Source organism: Sclerotinia sclerotiorum, genomic scaffold (assembly GCF_000146945.2).
Source record: "Sclerotinia sclerotiorum 1980 UF-70 scaffold_21 genomic scaffold, whole genome shotgun sequence".
In the NCBI taxonomy this organism is placed as follows: domain Eukaryota; kingdom Fungi; phylum Ascomycota; class Leotiomycetes; order Helotiales; family Sclerotiniaceae; genus Sclerotinia; species Sclerotinia sclerotiorum.
The window spans coordinates 412767-436538 of NW_001820815.1; the positions used below are offsets into that span (position 1 = coordinate 412767).

Here is a 23772-nt window from a genome sequence, read left to right on the forward strand (position 1 = left end):
TAAAAAAAGAAAAGGACTTTCAAAACTTGAAGATATAATACTAGTTAGTATATTACTATTAATCAATCAAAATTTATTTAGAATTTTTAATAATATTATTCTTTTTAATATTTTAATATTTTACACTTACGATCGACGACACTATCAAAAGAGTTAATTAATTCTTTCATTATTATTTTTAAATTTTTTATTAAAATCTCAAAGATTTAATCATTGTCTTTTTAATTTATAATATCAAAAATTAAAATTCGAAAGTGTGATATTTAAATAATTTAAATAACTATTTAAATTAATATTTGAAAGATTTATTTTTCAGTATTTTTTAGTATTTTTTAAAAAAGAATATTTGATTTGATAATCTTTATATAATGTGACCAAAAGGGTGTTTATAGACCAGCAATTGTATTTAACTTGGAATCTACAGGTGAAGAGCATCTGTAGATGGGGATAGCTACTCTATATGTACACAAATGAATGGCCTAGCCGCAATGGCTAGGCAAAAAGAAGTCATATTTACCCCTCCAATGATCTTACTTTACCGATAACCATTGATACCTAGTACTTGTCCGGATCTGATCCTCAGGCCACCTAAATCGTATACTAATCCCGAGTAATCGTATCATGTGTGGACATGGTTAATGTACCTGAGGTTTCTTATATAATAAGGGTGGGAGCAAAGCAGGGGTTTCCGTCACAATAGATGAAATAGTGATTTTTGATATAAAAGAATAACCAAGATTAAAGATAGTCGAGAAATGAAGTACTAGACTTATATATTATATTATATATATTATCATATATTAATTTAATCTATAATCAAGAAATGAGGTATTAGATTTATATATTATAATATATATATATATTATTATATATCAATATCAATTTATAAATATTCTTTATATAATTATTTAGTCTATTGATTTATTTAAATTATTCGATCAATTATTCATTTTTTAAGATCCTTTTATAACCACCTCAGGGTGGATAATAATATTAATGCGATAAGCCAGACTAATTATTGAGTTATTAAACGTTAATGTATTCACTATATATAGATACTTTAACTTAGTCTAATCTCGTGATTTGATCTCGGATTGTTTTTCTTTAAGTTGAATGTACTGTGCTTTTAGTAGGGAAGAATGTATAGATTCGATTTGGATGTCTAATAATAAAAGGAAGTAGGTTATACTTGGAACATTGAAACATAGAATAATATAGTTGATTTTAAATTTAATTTAACAATAATTAATTTGCGAGTTTGAGCTTGGAGGATTAGGAGTGTATGTCAAGTGGTCGAGATGTAGTTCTAGTTGCTGTGATCAATAGTTTCTTATATGTAGTAACTTATCACTTTTATTATTATTGTTGTTGTTGATATTAGTATTTATTATTGTTATAAAAAAAGTTATATTATCAAGTCGCGGTCTAATCGTGGATGAATCATCACTTCCAACGCTCACACTTACATAGCTTTCTCAACGAGAAGTTTTAAAATATTGTTCTCTTTCATTTCAATGCTAAGTAATATAGTATATCACATTACAGGAGTTAAAAATCCTAGTTTTTGATGGTCTTTTTACGTCGGTGACCCGATGCTGGAGAGCCATGTCGACGTCCGCAACACCCTTTATATACAGTAACTCTTGCAGGAATTACATAAGCGTTTCCCGCCCAATAGGATCCACTTATCATAATGCTAAAAATTTGGGCTCTTACTTCAAAAAATGCTTTTTATGGACGTGAATTTAGTGTTTTGCTACAGTTTTATTTCAAAGTTTATGTTTCGACAGCTCAAAACTCCTGTCTGTCTGGTAATATATAACTCCATAAAGAGCATGAATGATCAAGCATCTCCGAAAGTTTTCTTCTCGTCTAATTGTAAATGTTGTTACTTATATAATTCCGCGGTCGTAGTTAACGTTATCAACTTTGCAGGTAAAAATCACTGTCACCATCTCGCTTCCGCCCTCGTCTAACAGCCAAGCACTTTTCTCGGTTAAGCATCTTGACCTTTCCCTGCGTCAGTCACAACTAAGCAATTGTCTGGCAGTCTCACCACCTAGCATTCAAACTTTGTTGATTTGCTTTGTAGCGTCAGGACTAGTTTGAAACAGTTCGAGTAGATTGAACGACACTTGGATCTTCTCCATTAGGGTTTTGTAGTTGAAAGATCCTTGATCCTTTTTATCTACAATTTCCTGGAGCTAATGTACTTTCTTTTTGTCTACTTTTCTTAATTTCGCTGATACAATGTATAATTTCTTGAATTCTTTGTTATTTTTATTATTATTCAAGATGTTATTAATCTCGATTCGTTAACGCTTATAGGGTTTATTTTTAGTTTCTAAAAAAGTACCCAGATTAAAACTCTTTTCTTCTTCGATTAATACTTCGATTGTAGAATCATTCTCTTATTCCTCAAATTTCTTCAATTCCTCAATTGAATAATGCTTCGAGTTAACCTCGATAGTATTGAATTCTATAGAGTCTTTAAGGATCTCTTTTATTTCAATATCAACAAGATTATTATTTGTATTGATTAGATTTGTATTTTTGAATATAGTTTGTCTAAAATATATTTGTTTTTACAATACAAGTAATTCATTAGAATATAAAATTTTCATATAACCAATCTCACCACACTCAATACATAGGAGCTGATGTCCGTCCCAAATTTTGTTGCGGGAAATCCTTGATTTTTGGAAGTCTTTATATAGTTCCCCCTAAGATTCATATTGGCTAACCCAGTATATCTGCTTACTACGCAGCGTAGAATCACAGTGTCGAAGAATCTGTTTATTTTTCTATAAAAGTATCTACTCAGTTCGTTTTATTTTCTTCATTATCTATAGTAGAAAGGTTCGCGATGTACAGCTAGGAGCTGATATCCTCGGGATTTTAATTGTACTTGCAATTGTTCAAAAAGAAATAGGAGGTTATTTGAATAATGTATTGAATGTTAATATATTAGTTTCTCAGTAGCTTTTTCAGTATAAATTTTGTTTATTGTTGTTCTATTTTCAAACTTTTGATTAATTTACTGTCTCTTTTTGCTATCCCTTTTCATTGTCGTTTTAAAATCTGCTCTTGAATTGAAAGTCATGACCTCTTATTCACAAAGCTCTTTATATTATAATATGGAATACTTTGATATATGCCCTATCGGGGTAGCGTCATCTCGGACTCGACGATGATAGATGTGTAAATATGACTCTTTTATTTAATTACAATGGTCTTTGTCTTAGACTTTGTTACCGTGAGGATTGTGTTTTTTGGATGCTTTATATATCCTTCCCTACCTTCGCAGGTGAGCCATGCTATAGCTAGTATTATAGTCAATCATGTTTGAGCCCTGCTATCAACCTGGACTTTCAATTCTTAAGTCAGTGAATTGTACTCTTATCTCATTGAGTCCATTAAACTTCCATTTCGTGTTTTTTCGATGTATAAATCACTGTACATAAGGACATCCTACATAGCCTTGCAAAAGTTGAATTCACAGACAGAGAAGTAGAGGACCACGATGTAGGTTGCACTATGGTATACAGCTCCTTACGCAGTAGCCTGATGAACGTAAGTTTATATGATTTCTAAGGGGTTTTTTTGGGCCTTTCTACGCATCTATTACAGTTGAGATTAGCAGTGTAGTCGAATTTATCAGGCTAACTCTCATATCATCTCTATTATCATCACTGAAATTAGCATTGTTATTAATAAATTAATTGACTGTCAAGCTTAAGATACATCTCTTTGCCCGTCTTACCCTCCATTAATTCCGCTGGTATAATACCCTAATATCCCCCAATATATCACACACAGCTCCAACCTCCGCATTATCCATGCCACTTCTTCTGGTTCTCTCGACCGTGTATTGTGAAAATGGTCAACAATCAGATTATTTTTAGGGCAAATAAATGCCACCATCCCAGTCTCCGCGCTTTCTCAGTCTAGAATTAGTTATTCACTCAATTTTTATCTATGATTGGTATATTGATTGGACCTGTTGAATTTTCACAGCAATAAATCCATAGGTTCATTTCCCAGACTTGGTAGTATACTTTTTTATTCCTCGATTCCACTTTAGATCTTATAAAAGGCGTCACTTGTACTTGTGTTAGAGCAATAATACATTTAGTAAAGCAATCATGACTCCTAACATGAATCTGATTTCAACCGGTGGCTTCTGTTCTTGTGTTTCTTTTCAATGTTTCAGAAATTCCTAAATATAACTTTTGCGATTTGATAAGAATTTACAATAATTGACAGGATAACCTATACTATTACACTAGATTAATCTTTCTCAAGGTGAGAAAAATGGATGACGAGCACTTTTGAGAATGAGAATAAGCGACAACGTGTTTGGGACAGATAACGGCAAAAATATTGGCGATAAACAAATGGAGACTAACATAGAACAGTCTTAACTCCAGCAGTAATAAATAAACTACAATCGAGTTTTCTAGTTAGAAACCCATTCTCTTTAACTTCCCCACAGTTTCGTATACGTACTGAGCAGCGCTCACATGCTTGTTCATTAGTCGTATTAGATCTTCGCCATAGTCATATCCACGATTAGTGCCTGGTTGGATACTGCCTCCGTCGTATCGACCTTCACGATACTTCCATCAGTAGCCATGGCCAGATAGATGCTTAAATATCCTCAAACCTTTTGATTTCCTTCTTCCCTTATATTCCTAGCCTCCGCTTAAATTGGGCTTTCTGATTCACTAAACACTCATATATAACATACTATTTTAATCATTCCATAAGAGCAGATGTCTTCAATTCAGTAGTGTTACCTTTTCATTACATTACAACCTCACTACGAAATCTCTCGCTTAAATCTTCTGCGTATACCATCCCTTATATATAATCTGTCCCCTCTACCTATTAACCTCCAAGAAACTGCATATCAATCATCTATGAGAAAGTTTTTGAAGCACTCTATAAGCAAACTTCAAACCTTCAACCCGAAGAAACTGAAATTAAGAAAATGATAAATTAAAACTTTCCAGAATGACGAGTGTATAGATATATTTACTACCACTGACAATAACCAGGCAAATATTTGACATTCTCACTACTGCACTTTCAAATTCTTATCATTATCAATTTCGAACTTTACAGCTTCTCTATACCCACCAATTTTCTCAACACAAACAACACTCTTTTTACTTTTACTTTTCTATCATCTTCCCGAGCTCAAAAAATGATCTATATCCAAACTTGACGAGCATTTTTGTCTCATAGAGTTGTAGTGTCTGAGAAGGTTGAAGATTGAATACTTGGACTTTTTGAGATGTATTTATAGAGATTTTATCTTGACTTTCTGTCTTTGTTCCTTGAATTATATACCTAATTCACGCATCGAAACGCCAGGTACGTCACAAGCCTATGTAGTTGATCATAAAGATCCACTGCGCCTCATTCCCACTACCATCTTATTCACTATTGCGTTCACTTTGGGTACCTCTTCCGGATCTATTTAAATTCCGTTCTTGCTAGTCACTCAGAACCCAAAAGTGTCTCCATGTACAGTGCAAGTCTCCCAAGCCCTCGTGCATTCTTGTGGTGGGAAGCTCGAAGTTCGGGTCTAAACTTTGAGAAAGAAAAGTTAGGGAGATATGTAGTATTAAACTAGTCATGGAATATACTGTTGTGGGATAGATACATGCTATCCCCGTAATCATCGGATGATAGTTGATATTCTTATGATTATCGTCTTGAATCGTCACTGTCACCTTAAACTATAATCAACCGTTTCACATCTCCTCTTCATTTCCATTTTCCACAATTCTTGAACGCCTTCCCCTACTTTTCCCTCCTCAAAAGTATATTTTATCTTCCCCTCCCGTCTCACAACCTGTTCACTATATAAAGCTATGACCTCTTTGATATTGGAAAAACACAGTGACCGAGAAGGAAAGGGGTTTATATATTATTGCTTCCACCCTTATTGCTTCTTCTCCGCTCTTGAGCTGACCATGATTCACCTATCATCCACACATACCAAAAATATAACATACTATTAATCCACATAAAGCTCAACAAAATCAGAGAATAGACCCGCATTTAGATTTTTCTCAAAACCTTGGAAGATATTACACTCTTAAACACTTATTCTATGACTGATCGGTATATATATGTCTTCATTGCTTTTACCCACATCACGCGTCATAAATCTAATTTCCTACCAACAAATTCTAATATCAACTATACCACTGAATTAACAAGCAACTATCTTCCTCACTAACCCTCTCTTTTCTGCGCAGTCCTCGCGAATACAATTTCATCTCGTATATTATTCGTCCCTAAAATAACTACTTCACCTTAAGCTTCCCACTTCCCACTTCCAATCTCCCAAACCATTCGCATCCTCCTCAAGTATTTCTATACGCCGAGAAAAACTTCTAGATGGAGGCCTTCCGTATACCTCCCTGAAAGCTTCAAATTTATTCGTACCTCTTTCCACCCCATATCCTAGTTTTAAAAGATATCATCAATCAGATTTAAGAAAATTGATATTCTACTCGACCATCTTAAAGCTTAACATCAAGAAAAAAAATAAAATTTATTTCTTTATTATATGCACTCCTTACACTCCTCACTCCTCACTCCTCACTCCACCACAATCCTCACATATCTCTCTCTTACATATACAAATACTTCCACCTTCTTTTTTCCTTATAAACCCAAAACCCAAACCACAGGAAATTGTGTCTGATGGCGAAGAAGCAAATCTCAGAGTGTTTCTGACCTAGTAATTAAAAGCTCGAGGATTTCCCTTTCTCGAGGAATTGGTTTTTGACAGGGAGATAAATTGTGATGATATTATAAAGTTTCATGTACACGATACTGCTATCGTGCTATGTTTTTATTACTGTTATATTCAGGACCGGGTATTAGTAGTAGTTATTCTTATTGATGAAATCTCAATATTATTAATCACCTCTTTCTCTTTCATATCTTCTCTATCACTAAAACCCTCGACTGATGGAAATATTTCATTCCCTTCCGACGATTCTCATCCATCTACCACCTTCTATCTATTACTGCTGTGAAATCTACATCCACCCAGAACCATTCTTCGGAAATGATTGAAGTTCTCTTATATTTAAAAAAGAAGTTATTTATTATTTATTATTTATTATTTATTATTTATTATTTATTATTTATTATTTATTATTTATTATTTATTATTTATTATTTATTATTTATTATTTATTATTTATTATTTATTATTTATTATTTATTATTTATTATTTATTATTTATTATTTATTATTTATTATTTATTATTTATTATTTATTATTTATTATTTATTATTTATTAATTTTCTCTCACCTCACCTCACCTCACCTTATCACTCGCTCACCTTACCCATCCCACTCCACCTAACACCACTCTATTCCACACAACAAATCCCACTCTACTCTACTCCTAGTCTCCCTACCCATTTTCCGACTACGAATACGCATACTAATACGAGTCCGAAAAACTAGAGTAGTGTAAGATTGATTTGATTTGATTGATTGATTGACTTACCAAACCAAAACCAGAACCAAAACCAAGAAATAAGGAATAGAAAATCTATATTCTTTTCACATCTCAAATAAAGTAATGTAATAAATAAGAATAGAAGGTTATAATATTACTATTAATCGTATCCTTTCTTTGCCCTTCGCTGTCTCATCTTCATCCATCCCATGGTCATCCTCATAGCATTCCATTTATCCTATTATCTCGCCGATTTCCTTGTCCTCATCTCTTTCGTTGAACTTAAGTTGAATATTGTCCTTTCCTTTCCTCTCCATTCCTTTTCATTATCTATCCGTCAATTCCACATGTCTACTCCCTTCACCAAATGAATTCTGCACTTGAAGTGAATGAGATCTCGCCATAATCCCGCCAACCCCCGACCAGCCATCTTGGCTTCTTATAAAATCTTTCATAATATACACACCCATCGCCCTCCATAATCTCCCTTATAGAAAAGTGCCCACTTTCCCTTTCCTATAAAAAGTTGCTCCCCGAAAGAATTATCCCAAATTTCCAATCAATACATAGAATGGTAGTCGTTGAAGAAGAATCCCAAATACTCATCGAAGAGTTGTGTGTGTGGTGTTCGTAATGTACATCCTCTCTCTTTCCTCTCATTTCTTTCATACGTTCATCCACTCCATTTCCACTTCTCACAATTCTTTCCCCTCAACGTTAACCTTATCCGCCTCAACCAATAGTTCTGCCGCCTTCCTACTTCTCTCATATCTTCCGGTAGTATCCCCAACCCAAACAGTCCCTAATATTCTATCCCAAAAAGTGAAGAAAGGTTGACTGAAATTTGTTTTAATTCCCCAACTTTGATGATGGATATCATGATATCCTGCGTTATTACTTGTGATATGTTGAAGAGGATCCCATGGAAGTGCATAACCACAATGATCATCTACAGTCTTAACGGTTGAAGCGACGAAAAATGCCATTCCTTGACGAGATGTCATGCCAGCAACTTTATAGCCGATTGATGCACCAAGAGTATCGAGGAGAAAACCTTCAAAGGGATGATTGTACAATGCTCCATAAGCATATGGAACATAGAGACGATGATGACGGGAGTGGAAAGTTGCTGTGAAGTCACAAGTTAGATTATTGTTTCACGTGAAGAGGTTCAGTAATGAAAACTCACTATACAGCCACTTATTCATATGCATAGCTCTATGCAAAAAGTATTGCCAAGTATCCACAATAGCAACTGCCAACCCAAATTGTATAACAGGTACGATGTACCAATATATCATCTTCGCAGCCCACATTTCCCATTTCGCAAAAGCCGGAATTTGTTGACCACTGACCATATCCAAACCATCGATTAAACCAGGATATTTACCACCAGCCAATACTCCAGCAACCATAGGCCAGTTCCCTGATACATTTTTCGATATTGCGGATGCATTAAGTCCAATTAGACTTAAAATGGAAGGTAAAGCTCTTTGTGCTATGCGTATTCTTCGCGCCCAATTCGCGATATCGAATTCAGTCTTTCCGGCCATTTCTTCTGGCTCAGTAAGACCTAGCACAGCTCCAACAATTGTTTGAATAACTTGTTGAATGATGACATCGCGAGCGACTTCGTAACGGGAGACATGATTGCGTTTGAGGATTTCTGCGGGTGTATGCAAGCGGTATTGAGGCCAAATGTCTAGAGTATCGATTAAATGGAAGGTGAGGGACACAATCCAGTATGCGGCAATTGGTAGAATGAGAGAGAGGTAGAAATCGGATATGTAAGGGATGAGTGGTTCAAGAGGAGTGAGAGTATAAGAAGGAAGTGGTGGAAGGTCGGACATTGTTGTTGTATTGATCGAGAGGGTGGTTAGGTTCGCCATTATGTCGAGATTATTGTATTGTAATTATTGTAGAATTGATTAAAATTGAGTAGCCAATTGATAGCTGCAGTTATCGTGTTGCTCACGAAAGGAATGTGTAATGTGTTGATGTATGGTCGAATATTGAAGTGGGTGGTTATGATAATAAGTATAAATGGGAAAGAGAGGATAAAGAAAGTTTGTAGTTGAGTGAGGGTGATGAAATAGGTAGAAAAGAGAAGAAAAAGGTAAATGGTAGGTAGGTAATTTGATAATGACTTCTTTTTCGGTCTTCTCTCACACTTTATTAATAAAAATCAATACCTCATCTCTTCTCTCTTCCTGGATCTTCCACTTTTCTTTTCAAAGATATTAAAAGGGATGCCACGCCTTTTAGTAGTTGTCGTAACTTTCTTACTTTCCATCAATAAGCGGGTAGTTGGAGTTGGGTAGTTGGGTTTACTTCATGGAAAAGCTCTTAATAATAGTAAGGATCCACGCCACATGAAAATCAGATGAGATTTTCTTTTCGATCGAACGAATTGAAAAGCCGATTCTTCCGAATTGGTATTATGTAATCATCGATGGATAGAGTACGTCCTGTACCTATCAATCAGCAGAGTCAGCACTCACTAGGTCGATGGTAATTTTATATTATTTAAAGCCATAAAAATGCTTGTAAGGAACCTTGGAAGTGAGAGTGGAAGGCTTACGGCTTACGGTTTACGGAGTATGAAAACAGTGGAAATCGGGTATCGGAAACTTCTTCATTCGAGATAAGATTTCAAGGATAACCTATCAGATGATTAGATTATGGAGTCAGCCAAAGCATCATGTTCATTTGAAGTGAAGGTTGTACTCCGCATTAGTACGAAAGCAACTTGATACTGGTTGAATCTTCATACAGACGAATAATGTACTGATTCGTTTGATATTTTTGTATGTTAGGATAGGATGGTCATGCAATAAATCTATAACAGCGGTCTAATTCTTATCTGATTGATTTTCAAGTCTGAGTGCAAAGGCCTGAATCTCCCGAGATTATACAGTGTTAACCGGATGGCATTTATCTTATCTATTAGGCATTTTGGAACAATTTCTGGATGGGATTTGCTTGCACGGAGTATATAAATCGAGGCTCAGTGAGGATAGAAATAGACATGATACTGTTTTATCCACCTTATCAATTCATGCTTTAAATCTATATCAATGGTAATTCTCATCTTATGAATGTACATTAATCTCTTCAATGTAATAAACGTAAAGAGACAAAAGCTCCGGCTACCTAGGTGTAAATGCTGTTTTCTCATCAAATAGTCTGCCTCCACGGCGGTGGTTCCCGAAAGGCCAGCTGAGCGTCGTCATTTCAGTTCACTTTTTGATTGATATAAATTGGGGCAAGATCACAAACCCCCTTTACTTCGCTGTGCTCGAACATTTTTGTTTGTTGGTGTGTTAATATCCATGGTTGTCAATGGAAGAATGCCAGCCGAATGAAAGATGCATGTGGTAGACATCGGTGTATGGAGATGAAATAAGTGAGCCTTGGCGGAATTTTTTGACCGCCTTTGTTGCCGCCGACCAAATCATTCTACCTGCAAAATTAATCCTTGTACCATACTCGAGAGGACCCCATCTCGCCAATACACATCCATACCATGGAGTGAAAGCTCACTCAGAGTACCTAAATAAAGTGAGAAAAGAAATGATAGAAAATCAAGCATCTTATGCTCAACCAATAATATTAATCATAGTACTGAATTGAAGGTCACCACAGGCCGTCAGATAGTTTTCAAGTCTGGTTTCAGTTCAATATCTGGCATTTTTCAATTTCCATCGAATTTTGCCTATGGGTTGATCTTAGGCTGACTAAGTTCTCCAAAACTACTAACACGCTAAACCTAATTCCGTTAACCTTCCCCTCCAAAGAATTTTCCCACTATCTTCCTTCATCAGAAACCATATCCCACAAACTTATCCCATACACACACAACACACCATCTATCTAATTTTATATCAAACCAAATCGTCAATATGATTATCTATAAAGTAAGTTCTAGCTTCATTTCTTTCTTCTAATACTTTAGCAGAATATTCTGAAAACTCGAAATTCGTTACATTATATGGAGAGGAAATATACAAGAAAGAAATCGAATGAATGAGAACTAATTTCTGAACTTTTATAGGATATTATCACCGGTGATGAGATCATCTCTGACTCATACGACTTGAAGGAGGTCGATGGTGTTGTCTACGAAGTTGACTGCAGCATGATCACTGTTGGCGCTGTCAGCGTTGGTACGTTCCAAAATTACCCCGCCCGAATTCGATTGAGTCTTCGAGACAATTTACAATGATAGAAGGATAACCATCTAACAATACTGGATTATAGACACTGGTGCCAACGCTTCTGCTGAAGAAGCTGATGAGGGTGTCGAAGATGGGGAACAAAAGGTCAAAGGATATTGTTAAATCTTTTCCGTCTCAACTCTACCTTCTTTGAATAAAGAAATCTTATCTCAGCCATCTTAAGGGGTATGTCCTTTACTCTTTATTCATATGTATCAGTAAAAGAATCGAGACTAAATGTTGATGTACAGGATACATGAAGGCTGTTAAGGAGAAGTTGAAGGCTGGAGGTGCCTCCGAAAGAGGAGGTTACCAAATTCGAGAAGGGTGCCGCTGCATACGCAAAGAAGATTGTTGGTGGTTTCAAGGATTACGATTTCTATGTTGGTGAATCTATGGATCCTGATGGAATGTATGTTTTTCCTTTCTTCTTTCTATACGTCATATGAAATCATATACTTACATATTTTTATAGGGTCGTTCTCATGAACTACCGTGAGGATGGTGTTACTCCATTCGTTACTGTCTGGAAGCATGGTCTTTCTGAGATGAAGGTTTAAGGGGATGCACATTAGGGATGTTGGGTAAGGGAATAAAACACGCGCTTTGGTGTAATCCACCATATGGACTCGCATCGTCCGACTCAATTTTTGAGAACTGAATGCTATCTACAATATCAAAATACAATGCATCTGAATGAAATGAGATGTTTCTTATGATATCTCAGGTGATGGTCAAATTGTGACACTACATTCTCATCCTGCTGGATGCCAGCAAATTTTCCCTATGTCCCCGTCTAATATCCTATTTCGGTGTTCATTGCTACTAGGTATATAGCAGGCTAGTACACTATATTGTATTAGGAAGGACGTTAACTACAAGGTTGACCTCGCTGACATGCATACATTGAACACTTCTTTCCGTCTACCTTGAGAAAAACAATCCATATATTCCCTGCTTTCCCAACCATATCGAATAAGTACTAGGTACGTACAATCGAATATTCACAGCATATATGATCTCGAGATCTCCTCTTCAGTCTCGAATACCGGAATGGGTATAAGGGATACTTCTTAGACTTTATACATACATATTGCGCTTTCAAGTGTTATTTGCTTTGATTTTGGATATGGGTTGTAGGGTTAGAGAATCCTTTTTTTCTTTTGGGGAGGGGTGGGGGTGATGGGGTGTTTGCTGGGGTTTTTGGGGTTGGAAGAGTGGAAGGGAGAGAGGGAGAAGAGGGGGAGGGGGAGGTTGGTGTGTAGAGAAAATCTTGGGAATGGTGGAGAAAATAAATGAATGAATGAATGAATGGGGGTGTATGGAATGTATTGTGTTATGTGGAGGATGGAGAATGGGGGATGGAGAATGGAGAGTGGAAAATGGGAAATGGAAAATGAAAAATAGAAGATACTAGGGAAGAATGAAATGAAGTAAAGTAATTTATGAATAAATTATTATTTATTACTTATATTCATATACAATTCGATGGATTTTTATTTTAGAGAATAATTAGATGGTAGATAGTGCGGAGTATCAATTCATAGTTTTTTTTTATGTATGATTTTGTTATTGTTTATAGGGGTTTGGGATTTGGTATGAACTGGATTTGTATTTGAAAGGGAAGGGAAGGAGAGATAGAGGGGTGTGATGAGGATTTTGAGGTGATGGTGATGAGATATGATTTGAGGATTGGGGAGTTGTATTGATGTTGATATTGATGTTGAGGTGGAAGGGAGGGAAAGGGAAAGGAAGGGGATTAGGGGGTTAGTGGGTTGTTAGTGGGTTGATTTATGTAGATTTGTGTATATATGTGTACTGCTCTTCAGGGCAAAGAGGGCGGAGAGGTGGGGTTTGTGGTGATTACCTATGTGTATTAGTGATTATGGTTTTCGGAGGTTCATGGGATGGATATATTCTAACTGGTTAGTAGAAGTAGTGGGAGTTTGTTTTACTTTGTCTAGGTCTTCGGTTTGGGCTTTTGTTGAATATTTGATTGATATGTGAGATAGATTTTGGAGTGATGGTTATGTTTTATGTGGTAGGTGGGCAGTGTTTGATCTTAAATCTTATGGGTGGTTTGCTGCTGTTTTGGAGTGGCGTTTACTGTTCCACGGGGATGTGAGGTGGTAAGATGGTATGTTAGGTTATCCGAGGTTAAGGTTATATGTGGTTTATGAATAGATGTATTGGGCATAGGAGTAGATGATTTCGATTGAGATCCTTTTTTCTAGAGATATTAGAGAATGCTCTTGATTTTTATGCGAGCGATCGATAGATGGAATGGCTGAACATGATCTTGAAGTATCTAGTATTATGTTTGGGCTCGAGAAAATAGTTTAATAATACCTAGTACCTAGCTTAAGGATTCCGGTATATTTAACCTGAGCATATAAATAAACGATGTTTTTTTGACGGGAAGGTATGACTCGATATATAGAAGGAAAAGAATTCTTATGGGTGGGTGGTATTACTAACTTCTTTAACATGACGATACGCGATCGGTCTATTCTGGCTGTATTATTGAAAGGTACAATTGTTGCTTGATTGTGCTGTTGGATAGGTACTAGTATACTAATTGATAGGATAACTCTTCTATTGAGGAAGATATCTGATATAATAAGTCTTACTACATATTACTACTAGGTAGAGGAGAAGGAATCTAGCAAGCCAAGCGATGTTGGGTTCAGTTGGGATATAATCTTCTTCTTGGTATATGAACTATGTAGTTGATGAAAATCCTAAGTAATCCCAAGCAAAGTCGACTTCCACTACCTCTTCCTAAATATGATGATCATTTGACTGTAAAGCTGCGGACCAAATACTGTACTCCGTATATAGACAATACAAGGTGAATATTGATTGGATATCTATTCTTTGAGAACCTCGTGTTACACTTTTGCTTTGCCTCATTCATTTCCTTCAATAGTAGGTATGAACAAACAACTCAGAAAAAGGTAAATAGAAAGAAAGAAAGATATGAAAATCCCAAAATGAAAATATCCCCGCCCTCAAGAAGTAGCCTCAAAAAATCAACGACCCGGGGAAGATTCGAACTCCCAATCTCCAGAGAATTCAAACCGAAATCTGGCGCCTTAACCATTAGGCCACCGGGCCTCGTGTTGTTCATTGTTTGATGAATATGATGGCTTGCGTTGATTATATTTGATCTTGCTCAATGAAATGGATGGGATGGAATGTTGTACTACGATACGATTCTGCATCATGATGGCGTGGAAATATGATATTCGGAGTTTCGGGAATAAGCGACCGTTTGAACTATGACATACCTACGATACTAGGTAGCTAGTAGGTTTGTAATACAATTCATATCCTACCTAGGTAATCAGTATTGCGCTGGTAGAAATGAGAGATAAATCGAATTTTGTAAATAGCTTCATTAAAAAGTAGTAAAATAAATCTCATTCTACAAGAAATTTCTTCAATCCCAAGAGTTAGGTTATCCGATGGATATTGCATAAAACTATGACAATTTGGAACTAGCGAACAAGCTAACCTACCGGTAACCTACGCAGTACATGGTTAGAACATGAGGCTAAATAACTCCCCGCAACCATTTCCCCTAGAACATCATTTAATATTCTACACATCACATCACAATGTCGGGATTTAAGGATACTTTGAAAAGTGGATGGCATCCAAAAGGTAAAGATGGAAAATCTAAGGAAAGTTGGAGAGGAGATTTTAAGGGACTTAATCAAGTAGCTGGATGGTAGGTTTATCCCCTTTTCCAAACGAAACGGATGAGTTTAGAACTCAGGGTATACTGTATTTCTTGAACTAATATTCAATTCAATAGGGTGGGAAAAGGTAAAGATCCAAGAGAAGAAGCTCTAGAACATCAATCCAGACCATTATCATCACTAAAAGATCCTGCATCATTTGGTCCACCGCCAAAAAGTGTTAAATACCATGGAGCTGCGGCTTTACCACCTCCAACGAATCTATCGAGTCAAACGAGATCAGATGCAGGAGGATGGGGAGCTCCAATACCACAAAGTGAAATAAGAGCAAAAGAAGAGGCGGAAGAGGAAGAAAGGAGAAGACAAGAAGAAGAAGCGGCGAAACCTAAACCACCACCGATGCCATATCGTGCGAATAAAACGGGATTATCTATAGCACATTTACCGCCACCTCCTGGAAGAAAAGATGGTGCAGATGGTAGAGCACCTGCTATGAATTCTATAGCTGGTACATCACAACCTCCTAGTTTACCACCTAGATTACCACCACGTCAAAATTCTAATCCATCATCATCGGCACCTTCACCTCCTCCTACATACGACGCGGCTACTTCGGATGCGGATCCACATAACGGTGTATTGAATCAAGGAGCATTGAGTAGATTAGGAGCAGCAGGAATATCAGTACCTGGATTTGGAATTGGATCTACAAAATCTAAACCAGCATTACCACCACCTGCACCAACACGAAGTTCAACAAATTCATCACCTCCACCTCCTCCCGCGAGAACATCTTCACCACAAATACCCGCAAGAACTTCATCACCACAATTAAACGAACTTCAATCTCGATTTTCTAGACTTACATCCTCATCATCATTAACCTCTTCATCTCCCAAACCCTCAGCTCCAACCGAAGGAACAACCTTTGCACAAAAACAAGCCGCCCTAAAAACAGCATCAGCATTCCACAAAGATCCAACATCAATCTCCTTATCCGATGCTCGAAGCGCCGCAAGCACCGCCAATAATTTCAGAGAAAGACACGGAGAACAAGTAAAATCCGGATGGGCATCTGCGAATAAATTAAATACAAAATATGGAATTGCGGATAAAGTTGGAACATATGGAGCGCTTGCACAAGGAAGCGATGCTTCACCTGGTAGAAATGATGGAACGGTGGAACATTCATCTAGTTCGGTTGGAAATGGTTTATCTGGATTAAATGTACAATCCGTTTTGGGGAAAAAGAAACCGGCGCCTCCGCCTCCTCCTAAGAAGAGGTCGGATTTGGGTACTCCTGGAAATGCAACTCCGCCGCCTATTCCTAAGGCGACTAAACCTAAGCCTTTGGTTAGTGGTTGATATTCTTAGTTATATAATTAATACTTTTATCTGTTAAAAGGAATGACCTCACATAGGGAATAGTGGGAAGCTGATAGGGCAGAACTGAGGTAATATTGGTCTAGTAGGTTAATCTCTCTTCTAAGTTCTACGGAAGTGCGAAGCTCTCTTACAGAGAGCTTCTCAATCTAGTCCTAATAGGACTAGTGCCCTGTGCACGTGCTACGCAGGAACCATTCACTTTAACATTATCCTGTATTTTTGAATGAGGGGATTTATTCATGCATCTTTTTCTGAATGTTGGAACTTTTTGTTTTTGTAGGATAGATTTATATAGAAATACAGGTTGTTGAACTATATGTCTTTTCTAAAAGTATAATATTATAAAGATCTTATATAATGTATTTTTCAAGTAGTCTTTTTAAGACGTACGGGGTAACGATATAAGATTACTCGTTTCTTAGAAATAATCTAAATAGATTGTAATTTATTTTTTAAATAAATATATTTAAAACTTTTATTATTATTATTATTATTATTATTATTATTATTATTATTATTATTATTATTATTATTATTATTATTATTATTATTTAATGTGACGGAAATCCCTGCTTTCCTCCCACCTTTATTATATAAGAAACCTCAGGTACATTAACCATGTCCACACATGATACGATTACTCGAGATTAGTATGCGATTTAGGTGACCTGAGGATCAGATCCGGACAAGTACTCGGTATCAATGGTTATCGGTAAAGTAAGATCATTGGAGGAATAAATATGACTTCTTTTTGCCTAGCCATTGCGGCTAGGCCATTCATTTGTGTATATATAGAGTAGCTATCCCCATCTACAGGTGCTCTTCACCTGTAGATTCTAAGTTAAATACAATTGCTGGTCTATAAACACCCTTTTGGTCACATTTAATTATATTTCTAATTTAAAATTAGCTCTTTATAAATCTCTTCAACAATCTCTCTCCCTTATCCCCTCAGCTCTGTTATATAATTATAATATTAATTAATGAATTTGATTCAATATAATTAAAATTTATTTATATATTTTTAAAAGGTAAAAGTATTTCAAGAAAATTAAAATTTGGGAAATTTGGGAAATTATATTTGGATTTTTATTTTAGTAGAATAAATATTTAAATATATAAAAATCAAATAGAAGAATAATATATAATATAAACTACAGCTAGCTGATTAAATAATTGAAATATAAAATGTTTGGCGGGAGTGAGTGTAACGATACTGTACTAAAGGCAGCGGCTGCCTAAGGTTCGTCGGTTGGTAGTTATAGGTTAAGGCTTTATCACTGGTATTCACTTGAAAGTGAATTCGTTACTAGATCAAATAGAATGTAGGTAAACTAATTGATAACTAAGTTGAGCACGAAGCTCCTAGGGCTCTTTATCACGTGATTTCTGATGGTGCGTGCATATACGATCTTCAGGTGACCAAGATCACATACTAATTCGATGAAATCTGATCGTGTTTGCACAAGGCCTAAGCTCTCCTAATTAATCAGTTTGCTACCATCGTAACACCATCAATCCTAATGGTGAATCGTGACAGTGAGCTGGTTGAAGGATTATGATTTGTTGTAATATTTGATCTTATTGTTGTTGTGTTGAAATATGAGGATATTAGGGTATTGGAGTAGGGTTTTTAATGTCGGGTTACTTGTTGGGATTGTGGTATTGTCGTGTCAATAACACAATGTCCACTTCTATAGAAGAAGATTTCTTTATGTTGTCATTGCGTTTTATTAAAGATGATTAGCTCTTCTATGTCATCGTTGTCACTTGTTAGACTCATCAATTCTTGTTCTCCTCCTATATATACGCACACCCCTATAATTACTCCTATTAATATACTCCTAACATGAGTATATATACACAAGGGACTTTTGGGATACCTTTTCCTGCCGGTCTATTCAGCTTTGTATGTACGTGTAGACAAAATCATGCATTTGTCCGAGAAGAAAATTGATAGTCTGGATGCGTGTTTATATATTGGTTTTCAAGGCTCTAGTTCCGTATTTACTATACGCTGGGCTGGAAGTACAGTAATATAGATCATGCGATTTAATACCCCCGGTTTACTATATTTGGACATCTTTCTCTTTTCCTTTACAAAACATCTAAAGGGTATAAAATATCTCTTATCTCGCCTCCTTACACTTCCCAAGAAATAGGACATTGGCAAGTCCAACTTCTAGTTATTAGCAGCTCATACTCATGCCTTCAATAACTGTCTGATGAGGCGCCAAGTGCTAGTATTTCTATACCTGTAGTCACTCTGCTGTGAATGGATATGTTCATCTTTCCAACGTCATCTCCTCAAAAGGGAATATCGGAAAAACAGGAAAGATAGAAACAAAACTTCAAATCCCAAAATATCTTCATCATTATCCTTCAATGCATTATTACTGGCACTCTAGATATACTACCCCATCACCCAAGTTTCGTCCCAACCAACTAACCCACTCTCACAAAGGACCTCCGGGCATTTTACGCAAATATATGAATGGAGTAAAAGATTTTCTAGTAGCCTCGCTGAATCCCTAAACCAAAAGGTCCTTACCGTCTTCGAATGTCTTGATTGAAGGGGTTTAGTTATTGGCGTCTTTATATAATGATGTGGGCTAGAAAACCCTCAAGTCGTTTCGACTGCCCCGCGAACCAGAACCTTGACATCAAGGTCAAGATTCACTACATTATTCGAGGTCAATTTATCTTAGATATATGTATGTTATATTTCCAGCCAACACTACTCCGCCAACACATACTTCAACAAAAGATATTGAGGCTGTAAAAAACTTTTTAAGACCATCTCAGTTTTAGGGCGCGTACTCATAACTTAGCGGGCAGTATTTTTAGATAGTAGTAGTAGTAGCATTTTATCTTTGATAGTTTCCAGGACCGTTCTATACTGCTTTCTGAATCCGTAACTCAGTTTCCGGAATTTCCAGACGTGCAACAAACCCTTTCACGAGATTCAAATAGAGGGGGGAGGAGGGCATTTGGCTGTAAAGGTTATTCAAATTGGCTCCAAGACTTGTGAAACACTTGGGCCGGGAGTGTTATCCTATGGACGAGGATAGGGACTTCGATGGCTTTGAGAGATTGAATGCTCCGAGAAGAAGTATAAAGTGTGTTTATTTTAGTTAAAAAATAATGAAACATACCTTGCAACTATCGATCAATAGGAGTTGTGACTTAAAATGTTGAACTTTTTGCTACTATGTATCCGAATTGTCAATTGATTGTAGCTTGCATTGGTTAAACAATCCACGTCTTGCACCTTCCGTGGGTTTGCGCAGCTGCTAAAGCTGATACAGTTTACGTATCCAAAATAGACTACACAAAAATATACAGAGAGAAGGTTTCATCCTCCTTGCTATTGCCTAATTGGAGATAATTGCACCCATCTTACCTAGGCCTGGATACTAGCTACTTAGATTTGCCGTAGTTCCATTAACAGTAGTTTATAGGTCACTGTATTTAGTATGTGTATCAAATTGCATCCTGTGCGGGAAGTAGCGCTGAATATCAAAACTTCGAGTTTTCTATATTCACTCATTTTTCAAAAAGCTTTGTTGCATATGTAGAAAATAAAATGTTCTCGAAAGTACTTTTGAGGACTTCGAGAGCAAGAGACTTTACATATGATATTCGGATGAGATATGCAACAAATTTTATTCTCTTTGGGGGAGGGTACTAACATAATATGCTGCAGTCAAGAAGTACTTTCTAGCACTCTTCTCTAAAAGCTCTCTTTCATCATTTTCTAACATCATTTCTTTTAACCTTTGGTTGGATATGCAGCAAAGTATTAGAAAAATTATCTGTGTGATCCTCCAACAGGCTGGAAATGAGATGTGTAATAGTACCTCTAGCCAGTGACAGATAATATAAAGGTTTTGACGCTCCATCCTACCACCAAAGTCTTTCTTATTGCCTATAGGCATTAACCTCAGACATGCAACAAAAAAAATTAGAAGAGCCACGTGCTTGATGTTCTACCTATATATACCAAGTAAGTGTGAATAGTAAACATACGATTGATATATTTCTAAGAATATCAATACGGCTGAGAAGCTCAAAGAGAAGAGCTGAGCAGACATGCAAACTAATCTTTGCCGTATATATCATCAGATAAAAGTTTCGACACACTAAATGCACATGAAAACACCGACAGTTAGAGAACGAAGTAAATCCCGACGTGAGCGCTGCGGATGATCAATCACCAGAATCCGTCACAAATCCAGAGCAGCTAGAAAGTACTGTTTGAGACGTGCAGCGAAACTCCTCCGTAGTGTCGCAAAATACCTAGTAGCTCCAGTAGATTTCCTGAGTCTATCCTGTCAAGAAATGAGCATAAGAGCTTCAACTCCTAGACCTGATGAGAACAGCGCAGGCAAGAGCTACTTAGCTGTGTCATAGTCTTGTGCCGTAGACTGTGGGAAATCCCCACCGCGAAAAAGGATGTGATCAAAAATCACTTCTTCAGATATGCAACAAGTCTGATGTGAGTCCAGTGCATCGTGTTTCAACTACGATTTCACTGATGTAGAATATAGGTGATACGCTCATATTAAGCTAGGAGACGAAGCCCCTGTCCCTGTGGCCTAGACAGCAATTAGAAAAAATAGAGGCGAGTTCCTAAGCATTTCAAAAGTACTTTCCAAGACAAAAGGTTTTTTGTAGATATGCAACAAAACTTTCCAATCGCTATCTAGCTAACTCGAAATCAAATATCTTCTATTACGGATCGTATAAGGAGTTCATATTTCGCCAGGATATATATAGATCTCCTCTAAAGTCATTTCTACAATAAAAATATACTTGATCAATTATCGATTTTCCTAAGCACTTCAAAAGTATTCCAAGACAAAAAGCTTTTATAGATACGCAACAAAAGATTCTGAATATTATTTCCTTACTATCTTAAATTGAAGATCTCCAGGGAGAGTCCACGTGAGAAGCTCAAATCCCGCCATGAGACTAGTAATCTGTCTCTGCGTCCAATTCTACAGTGAAAACTTAAGGGGAAAATTGATCAAAATCAAGGGCAACTGGAAGTACTTTTCAAGACCATAGATCTTTTTATCATTATCAGACATGCAACAAAACTTTTGTATTCATCTAACGACCTAAAATCCAATATATCACAGCAGGAACGATGTCGACGGCTCGTGTTCTTACAGAATACATATAGCTTGTCTCTCTATACGATACTGTTATAAAAACAAAATCCATTAAAATCGGGGTCAGTTGGAAAGTACTTTCCATGATTCCTAGATGTGCAACAAAACTTTTGGGTGCAGCCGACCAAGATAGAAACATTGATTAATAAGTCCTCGAAATCTAGGTAAAAAGAAGCTCACACTCGATTATAATGCATATATATACCTGAGTAGTCTGCAAGGTCATCCACCTATTCAGCATACAAAACCCTGGAGCAAAAACTTACGCCTTGAAAAGTACTTTTTGTCCACCCAGATATTCAAACAATTCTCTTGGCAACCTAGGTATAGGCTTAAGTCGACTATTTGAAATTGAAAGTAGACTAACTCCTTGTGAAAAGCATTCAAGAAGCTCAAATTCAGGCAGGAAATAAGAAATTTGTCTCTGCAGCTATCCAGCTACTTGACACATAGAATATGTTTGGGGAAAAATTGAACCTCTCAAAAAGTACTTCTGTCAAACTCAGATGTGCAACAAGACTTTTCAATTTTTCCTATTGAATTCTCCTCTGACCACCTTGAGAGAGTATGAGATATTGTACGACAAATATGGAATCCTGAAGGATAACCACCAAGGTATGACATCTAGGCGCTGATGTCGAGAGGCATACGCAAATACCGCCTTAATCAAAGGGGTGAGTATACATGAAATTGATCCTAGTAGATCGAAATAAGATGTTTTTATGGCGATTTGCTGGAAAGGACTCAGTTGTCTGCCTTCAGATCATAAATGAGTGCCATCTCAAAGCAAGGATTTCTGCTTGAACCTGGAATATTGGTTTCATCTTGGAGGTCTACTCGGAGCTGCAGGAATGCTTTCACCGGAGCGAATGTCAGAGACATTTGTAAGTCTGGAAGGCTTCTCCATGTGGTTTTTTCAAGTACAATAGTAACTCATCGGATAGATTCATAACACCGAAACAGTCGTGCGCGTGGTTTGTGCTGATTACTTCTCGCTTGAGAGCGACAAGCACTCGAAGAATGGAATAAATGCATCTTTTCCAATAATTGCGTAATTTTCATTGATATACAAGGAAAGTATATTATTCGGCGATATGTCGAAGTAAGATTCTAGCTTATTTGGCCATCGGCATAGGATATAACACTTGTAGTATACATACCGCCAAGAGAGTAGTATCGGACGGAGCATTAAAGGTAGGGTTGTGGATAAAGCAGTCACTTAGACAGATCGCCATATACTCATACTCCGATGGTAATCTAGATACCTCGGAAAAGTCAAGGTATATCTCAAATAAATGATGTCTTTATTTCCCGCGAAAGAGCCTAGGTCTTGGTACCACGGATGATTCTGGCCGATGGGCAAAAGAAAGACGAACTATATATTCTTTTTTTTTCTAAAAGATTTCTAAGTGTTCCCAAAAGGGTACAAATGGTCGGGATTTAATATCGACAGGCTCTCTTTGACATTTCGTGGCGTTTGTTTGTACAAGTGCTGGTGATTTTGCATTTTGTTGCATATCTGAAAGTTGGCCGGAATTATTGGAACGGAGATGAATCGCTGAGTTGAGCTTGGTAGTGTCCGAAGTACGACAGTCTTATAAAATTTTGTGGTAGAATAAAGGGTAATGTAATTCTAGATCACTGGTGAAACTTGTGTGCTGGCCGCCGGAGAATGCTGAACGTTGTGGTTATTCAGTTAGCCATGTGGTTACAACATGAGATCAAGTTGTACAGCAGTACACAGAATAGTAAATCATTGACATATCGCGTTCACGATGGGAAGTTGTGAAA

General features: G+C 36.7%; 7 protein-coding genes and 1 non-coding gene across 8 annotated transcripts; 4 read left to right on the top strand and 4 right to left on the bottom strand.

The window, feature by feature from the left end:
* Positions 1 to 2066: 2066 nt before the first annotated feature.
* Positions 2067 to 2734, bottom strand: SS1G_12519 (predicted protein; the record flags this gene model as incomplete). The annotated part of the gene is made up of 2 exons (XM_001586482.1): positions 2067 to 2204; positions 2639 to 2734. The coding sequence occupies 2 exons, from the start codon at positions 2732 to 2734 to the stop codon at positions 2067 to 2069; spliced, it is 234 nt and encodes a 77-aa protein (XP_001586532.1).
* A 5100-nt stretch (positions 2735 to 7834) lies between these two features.
* SS1G_12520 (predicted protein) lies at positions 7835 to 7927 on the bottom strand (the record flags this gene model as incomplete). Its single annotated transcript, XM_001586483.1, has 1 exon — positions 7835 to 7927. One exon carries the CDS (start codon positions 7925 to 7927, stop codon positions 7835 to 7837), a length of 93 nt encoding a protein of 30 aa, XP_001586533.1.
* A 265-nt stretch (positions 7928 to 8192) lies between these two features.
* On the bottom strand, positions 8193 to 9347 carry SS1G_12521 (hypothetical protein; the record flags this gene model as incomplete). Its single annotated transcript, XM_001586484.1, has 2 exons — positions 8193 to 8626; positions 8687 to 9347. The coding sequence occupies 2 exons, from the start codon at positions 9345 to 9347 to the stop codon at positions 8193 to 8195; spliced, it is 1095 nt and encodes a 364-aa protein (XP_001586534.1).
* A 2052-nt stretch (positions 9348 to 11399) lies between these two features.
* Positions 11400 to 11837, top strand: SS1G_12522 (hypothetical protein; the record flags this gene model as incomplete). The annotated part of the gene is made up of 3 exons (XM_001586485.1): positions 11400 to 11414; positions 11552 to 11663; positions 11758 to 11837. The coding sequence occupies 3 exons, from the start codon at positions 11400 to 11402 to the stop codon at positions 11835 to 11837; spliced, it is 207 nt and encodes a 68-aa protein (XP_001586535.1).
* Positions 11838 to 14750: 2913 nt separating this feature from the next.
* On the bottom strand, positions 14751 to 14831 carry SS1G_14543. The gene has a single exon. It is a non-coding gene; the product is annotated as a tRNA-Arg (tRNA).
* Positions 14832 to 15334: 503 nt separating this feature from the next.
* Positions 15335 to 16783, top strand: SS1G_12523 (hypothetical protein; the record flags this gene model as incomplete). The annotated part of the gene is made up of 2 exons (XM_001586486.1): positions 15335 to 15447; positions 15535 to 16783. The coding sequence occupies 2 exons, from the start codon at positions 15335 to 15337 to the stop codon at positions 16781 to 16783; spliced, it is 1362 nt and encodes a 453-aa protein (XP_001586536.1).
* A 2626-nt stretch (positions 16784 to 19409) lies between these two features.
* Positions 19410 to 19615, top strand: SS1G_12524 (predicted protein; the record flags this gene model as incomplete). The annotated part of the gene is made up of 2 exons (XM_001586487.1): positions 19410 to 19497; positions 19536 to 19615. 2 exons carry the CDS (start codon positions 19410 to 19412, stop codon positions 19613 to 19615), a joined length of 168 nt encoding a protein of 55 aa, XP_001586537.1.
* Positions 19616 to 22487: 2872 nt separating this feature from the next.
* SS1G_12525 (predicted protein) lies at positions 22488 to 23036 on the top strand (the record flags this gene model as incomplete). The annotated part of the gene is made up of 3 exons (XM_001586488.1): positions 22488 to 22596; positions 22813 to 22865; positions 22926 to 23036. The coding sequence occupies 3 exons, from the start codon at positions 22488 to 22490 to the stop codon at positions 23034 to 23036; spliced, it is 273 nt and encodes a 90-aa protein (XP_001586538.1).
* Positions 23037 to 23772: the final 736 nt, after the last annotated feature.